Source organism: Nicotiana sylvestris, chromosome 1, assembly GCF_000393655.2.
Source record: "Nicotiana sylvestris chromosome 1, ASM39365v2, whole genome shotgun sequence".
NCBI lineage: Eukaryota > Viridiplantae > Streptophyta > Magnoliopsida > Solanales > Solanaceae > Nicotiana > Nicotiana sylvestris.
The window spans coordinates 91,707,187-91,713,948 of record NC_091057.1 but is presented as its reverse complement, the minus strand read 5'-3'; the positions used below and the strand labels follow the sequence as shown (position 1 = coordinate 91,713,948).

The 6,762-nt window shown below is 42.2% G+C and overlaps 1 protein-coding gene across 1 annotated transcript; it reads right to left on the bottom strand.

Annotated features, from left to right (window-relative positions):
* Nucleotides 1–2,663: 2,663 nt before the first annotated feature.
* LOC138872190 (uncharacterized) lies at nucleotides 2,664–3,371 on the bottom strand. Its single transcript, XM_070150340.1, has 2 exons — nucleotides 3,073–3,371; nucleotides 2,664–2,973 (listed from the first exon to the last, which is right to left on the bottom strand). The coding sequence occupies exons 1-2, from the start codon at nucleotides 3,369–3,371 to the stop codon at nucleotides 2,664–2,666; spliced, it is 609 nt and encodes a 202-aa protein (XP_070006441.1).
* Between the last annotated feature and the right edge of the window lie 3,391 nt (nucleotides 3,372–6,762).

Genomic DNA, 6,762 nt, shown 5'->3' with positions numbered 1-6,762 from the left:
GATGGAACATTGTACAGGAGATCGTTCGATAGACCATTAGCGGTATGTTTAGGGCCGGGAGACACCGATTATGTTCTACGAGAAATCCACGAAGGTACTTGTGGGAATCACTTAGGCGCCGAGTCTTCGATTCGCAAAATTATTAGAGCATGGTATTATTGGGACAACATGGAAAAATATATTAAGGAGTTTGTCAAAAAATGTGATAAATGCCAGCGATTTGCACTGATGATCCATCAGCTTGGAGAACAACTCCACTCGGTCCTATCCTCGTGGCCTTTCATGAAATGGGGAATGGACATAGTCAGCCCTCTACCAACGACCCCAGGTAAAGCTAAATGTATTTTGTTTATGACTGATTACTTTTCTAAATAGGTGGAAGCACGGTCCTTCGAGAAGGTCAGAGAAAAGGAAGTTATTGACTTCATCTGGGACCATATCATATGTCGGTTCGGGATGCCTGCCGAGATTGTATGTGACAATGGAAAGAAATTCATCGACAACAAGATGACGGAGTTCCTTGAAGCATATAAAATAAAGAGGATCTTATCAACACTGTACCACCCAACTAGAAATGGACAAGCCGAGTCAACAAACAAAACTATCATTCAAAACCTAAAGAAAAGGTTGGACGATGCAAAGGGAAAATGGAGAGAAGTTCTACCCGATGTCCTTTGGGCATATCGAACAACATCGAAGTCTAGCACTGGGGCTACTCCGTTCTCTTTAGTATATGCCTCCGAGGCCCTTATCCATGTCAAGGTCGGAGAACCTAGCGCCAGTTTTCGACATGCATCGGAGGAGTTAAATCACGAGGCCATCAATACTAGCCTTGAGCTATTAGATGAAAAGCGAGAGGCAGCACTTGTTCGGATGGCCGCGCAGAAGCAAAGAATTGAGAGATACTACAGTAGAATGACCAACCTTTGACACTTTGGAATCGGGGACTTGGTTCTACGGAAAGTCACTGTCAATACTCGAGACCCAAATAAAGGGAAACTAGGCCCGAATGGGAAGGACCGTACCGAGTCGTCGAAGTTGTCGGTAAAGGATCTTACAAACTTAGCACAATGGAAGGTGAACAACTACCAAAAAATTGGAACATATCACTACTCAAACGATACTATTGCTAAGGTATGACTTTCTCCTTTTGTCCATTCGAATTTGAAACTAATCCACTACAGATTATCGATAGAAGATATCGAAGACACCTTTCTACACGATGGCCTTAGGTTTTAAAGTACGCGTTGCACTCTTTTTCCCTTAGATCGGATTTTGTCCCAAATGGGTTTTAACGGTGAGGTTTTTAACGAGGCAACAACTATGTGCTACCTAAGGAGAACTCAATAGTATCCAAGGCTTTTTTTCAATCAACCTCGAATACTGGGGGGCATCACCCTCGGAGGATATATTTTCGAGGAAAATACTTCACGCCAAAGAGGTCCTCGATAGGAGAACTTTGTAATGGGCCAAACGATCAGATGAACCATGTCCATATAGAATAATCAAGCCCCAACGACAAAACGTGTATGCATGTATCAATTATTCAAATAAGCATTCTTTCTATATCAAAACACTTTGTGTATCAAAGAAGTCTACTATTATACGAGCTTTACACTTATAATTCTATGAGAAACTGCCCAAGGGCTAGAACGCAAATACACCCTTAATACTCGAGGACTGTCATCGACAGTCGACACATTCGAGTCATCTAAACTCAAATTCATAAGACCTTAAAGAGGCATCCCCTGGACATAAAGGCCAAGGCCGTCATACTCGGGGACTAACCTTTCGAACAAGTTCGAAAGGTTATCGGGAAACAAGTCCAAGAGACATATTAAAGGCCACGGCCATATTAAAGACTACGGTCATTTAAAAAAGGCTACGTCCAAAATAATGCGGCTCGGAGACGTCCGACTTCCACCATAAGTTAAAGTCCTTCTAATACTTTCAAAAAACCGGTTAAATCAGGCTATCCTTGGTAAAAGAAAATAAAAAAAGGACCCTCAAATAATTGAAAGGCTTTGACAATATTAGCCTTCAAAAAATCCTCAAGAGGTATTCGATTATCGCAACACAAACAAATTACGAATGAGGTTTTGATCGATTGAACCATCAAAAAACCCAACGGGTACAAAAACACATGCTAAGGCATAAATAAATTTTCACTAAGTCTTTTAGCCGAAAAGAGGGAAAAAAGTATAGCCGTCTTAGAGGCCGAAATGGTCCAATTTAAAAAGCCCAAGGGCTGACCTAAAAGAGCCTAAGGGCCAATATAAAAAAGCCTAAGGGCCTAACCATTCGGAGTTCGAGACCTTACTCTCACTCAATTTGGACTCAAGAGTCCCGTCATCCCGAGCTCACACCAAATCAACTTAAACATAGCTCGAGGATTAATAAAAACCTTAAGAGGTATTACACTATAAGTTCGAAGATCGTCCTTTGATCACTAAAAAACCCAAGGGTTTGTTACATTCTGAGCCCGAGCCAATGCTCACTTGATCATTAGGATTATAATATCAAAATTTTCCACAAACAAAGATGAAGCAAAAATACAAATTGAATATAAAGTGAAAAGAAAGGGAACTTCTTATATTCATGGAAAGTATTTACAAATGCCCACAAAGGGCCTTATACAAAAACAAGAACAAAAGGAATCTAATCTACTTCGGGGCCACATCCCTAGGAACCACATCTTTGGAAATCACATCCTCGGGAGTTGCATCATCGGGAACTACATCATCGGGAGTCGCATCATCGGGAACTATATCATCGGGAGTCGCATCTTCGGGAACCTCCCCCTCTAGGACTTCGTCATCATCTCCTCCTCTCTCGGATCCACTAGCGGAATCCTCGTCATCGGAGAGTAAAGCGACAACCTCTTCCTCCAAAGTTCTTGCTTTTTCAATATCAGCTGAGAGATCAAAGCCACGAGCATGCACCTCCTCGAGAGTTTCTCTCCGAAACTGTCGCCTGGCATGGTCGAGAGCGCATGATAACTTAACTTCAGCCGCAATGGAGATCTCTTATGCCCGAGCATTAGCAGTTTTGGCGTCAGCTCGGTATGATGACACAAATGCCTCTGCCTCAGATTTGGCCTTCGCAAGCTCAGCGGCTGATTTAGCTTCAAGCTCCTCGATTTTGCGGCTTTGGGCTAGGCTTTCCTCCTTTGCATTTTGGAGTTGGCGTTCGATTGAAGTCAGTTGTTCCCGAAGCGTATCTTTCTTTGAGGCGAGACAATCCATGTGTTGCTTCCACCCTAGGGTCTCGGCCTCCTTCATCTTGAGCTCTTCTCGAAGCTGCTCCACCAGCTCGCCCTTCTGCTGGACCTGCAAAGTTGAAGTGTTAGTCTCCAAAACAAGCAAGAGCATAACAGACCCTCAAAGGCTATATTACCTTTTCAATGAGCTCGGTCTGTTCTTGACGAGCATTCGTTAATTCGACTCGGAGATTGCTGATCTCCCCCTCTTTTTTGACGTAGAGGATCTTAAGGATGTCCCTCTCCTCCACGAGCTTCTTAAGTTCGGCTTCGCATCGGGCAAGCTCGACCCGAGATTTGGTAAATGCTTATCGGTGAAGCGACACGGCCTTCTCACAAAGAAAAGGAGTTAGACTTAGAAAGATGAGAACTAAACTCGAAGTATGATTATGAAGACAAAAACTTACTTGTTTGAGAAGCCTTTCGACCTCATAAAAAATAAACGAGGCGTCAGGATCGGGACCATCTTCGATCCTCGCAAGACATTCCTGAAAAATATCACTCTTTTTATGGGTCGTTCCCACATCATGAGTCCTCATGGCCTGGGCATCTCAGAATCGCCCTTAGGAGAACACCAGGCCCTACGGCGAGTCATCTACATTGATTACCCCAAGTGATTCAGTTGGGATATTATCCTCTCTTTGGAGGGCCTCATAATTAGGCTCTTCGAGCTCGCCCACCAAATGATCTCCGAGACGAGACACACTTTTTCCACCTGATGGCTCGGGGACTTTGCTCGATCTCCCTTCCGAAATTTCTTCGGGTCAAGATTGAACCGCACCAGCCACCATTGGTTCAGCGGTCTTTGAAGCGTCAGTGCTTCATCTTTTCTAAGCTACCAACAGGCAGCTATCATCTTCCCCCTCTTCATCCTCATCTCGAAGGTGTTGAGCCGTTTTTGGAGATAGGGCTACAGTATTGGCCTTAGGCTTTCGAGCCTTGCTTTTTTTGGCTTCGGGGAATTTGCAGGTGAATCCATTTTCCTTTTCTTTTCCTTGGTGGGCTTTGGGATTTCTTCTTCACCGGGCGGGGGCAGCCATATAGCAATGACGTCTCTGAGGCATGCATACGGATAAAGTGAGTATGTCACCAAGAAACCTAAGTATGCAAACAAGAAAACCCACCATGGTTTTTAGCTTCCCATCGACCCTTGGACAAGTCACGCCAATTGTGTTCTGCGTATGTAGAAGTAGAGGCCAGTTGCCGGACCCAACCTACAAGGTCCGGGACCGTACCAGGAAACCAAGAAATAGCTGCATCATCAGAAAGGGATTAGATCGAGTAAAGGATGAGATCGAGAAAAAAGTAGGGAAAGCAGAATATTAAGTCATCATCGATAAGTCTGTACTTACGTTTCATGTTCCATTCCTCGGGGAATAGCATCCTCTCAGCAGGAATCAGAGCGGAGGTCCTGATTCAGACAAACCGGCTTATCCATCCTCGGTCATTGTCCTCATTGATGCTAGAGAAAAGAGTTTTCGAGGATCGACGCTGCAGCTTTATCAGACCACCTCGATAAAGGCGAGGGATGTATAGCTTGATCAAGTGGTGGAGAGTAAAAGGCATCCCCTCGACCAGGCTCGAGAAATATCTGATCAGGTTGACGATGCGCCAGAAAGAAGGGTAGATCTGGCCAAGCGTCATCTGGTATTGTTGGCAAAAATCAAGAATGACTGGGTCTACGGGGCCTAGTGATGGATCTACGGGACCCAAAGTAAAAGGGTAGGTGTACACACTTAAATATCCTACTTTATGGGTGGTAATATCCTCTTCGGGGGAGGGGATCACAACATCCTTATTCTCTCAATTGCAATCTTTTTTCACTTGCTTGAGTTCATCTTTAGTGATATAGCAGATGTATCGAGATATGGGCTCACACCGACCTAGTGTCGACGCAGGTTTATCAATTTTAAAATCTGAAGTTATCTCGCATGGCCTGGGAGTACACTCCTCGATACGAGGTGGCACCACTGTTCTACCTTTGGCCGGCCTCGATGATGAATAAGCTTTCTCTTTCTGGGGAACGATCTTAGATGTTTTAGCCATTGTTGTTGAGAAATTCAAAAGAGGAGAAAGAGTAGATGCTGTAGTAAGAGCAAATTAAGAAGAGGGTGAACTCAAAGAAGTTGAAAGAGCCAAAGAGATTCTAAGAATGATTTGAGAAGTAAAGTTTGCAAAAATTATGAAGTTGACCTATTTATATAGGCCGTTTGAGTGTTTTGGCGTTTTGGGGAAGCCAAATAGCCGACCGTCATCCGCCTCTAATTAATGACCTTGGGAAATTGTGCAGATGCGACCTTTCAGTCGTTTCAGTCACTGACGTCACGATATTGGCATCATGATCGAGGCATCGAAGGGTCGGGAATCAAATCGTTTCAAATCATTTTATTCTAAGAAACACGTGGACTATCTGTATACGATCAAAATCATATTTCTCCGATTTTGTAGGCTCGAGAGGTCGCATCGAGGACAAAATTTTGATATAGACCAAGCTCGGGCTCGAAAACCTAAGTGCTCGAGGAACATCAGAGCCAAGTACAACTGACTCCGAGACAGTGTCGTTATGAGTTTGTTACATAAGGACAAGATTCCCGCCATGTCCCCAAGATCATGGCGTAAATTCCGAAATAGATTTGTACGAATTAGTACGAATTTGTACTAGGTGGTTATACAGCTGTCCCAATAAGATTTCTTACTGTAAATAGAAATTTACCTTATTTAGGGTTCCCCTCATATATAAAGGGGACCCCCAATCATTTGTAAACATCATCTAATCATTGACAAAGAATATACTATCTTACTTTTCTCGCTCATTGTTCATCAGAATTGTCCTTTAGTTTTATTATTCTTGCTTTATTGTTCTTGACTCATCTCGAGGTCATTGAGTTCGAGGTCGATATTGCCTAGTAACACTGATTTGATTTACTCATTTCTTTCATTTATAGATTATACTTCTTGATTATTAATTGGTATTGAACTGAATCACATATCTTTAAAACCACAAATCAAATTTAATTGTTACTCGTATTTTCGAGGTAAACATAAATCTTATCGTAATACTCCTTCAAATTCCTAAGTTCAACATGACAATTTCATGGAAATAAAAAGAGAGTTTATTTGATCAAAAGAACGAGATAATCTAGTGAAAAATACTCATTATTCACGATAACACTGTGCAATCAATAAGTATTATAGGTGAAAGAAATTAATAAGTATAATTCACAAGCTTAAAGTTGTTTAACTGAAGAACAATCCTACTCAAGGTGTAGACATGATTTTAGGTTAACTTTGAATGGTAGGTTTATTGTAATTTTGTAAACTTTAGGAAAAGATTTGTCATTGACTTAAGGCAAGAATCTTTTTTAATTTTTGTTTAAGATTCTAATTTATTTATTCCTATTTTTGCGAATGCCAAGATTCGGCGGTTAAAGGAAGGGGCCCACATGAAATTGACAAAAACAATGTCATGACACAAGAAAATGCACAATCCCAATTCATTCAAA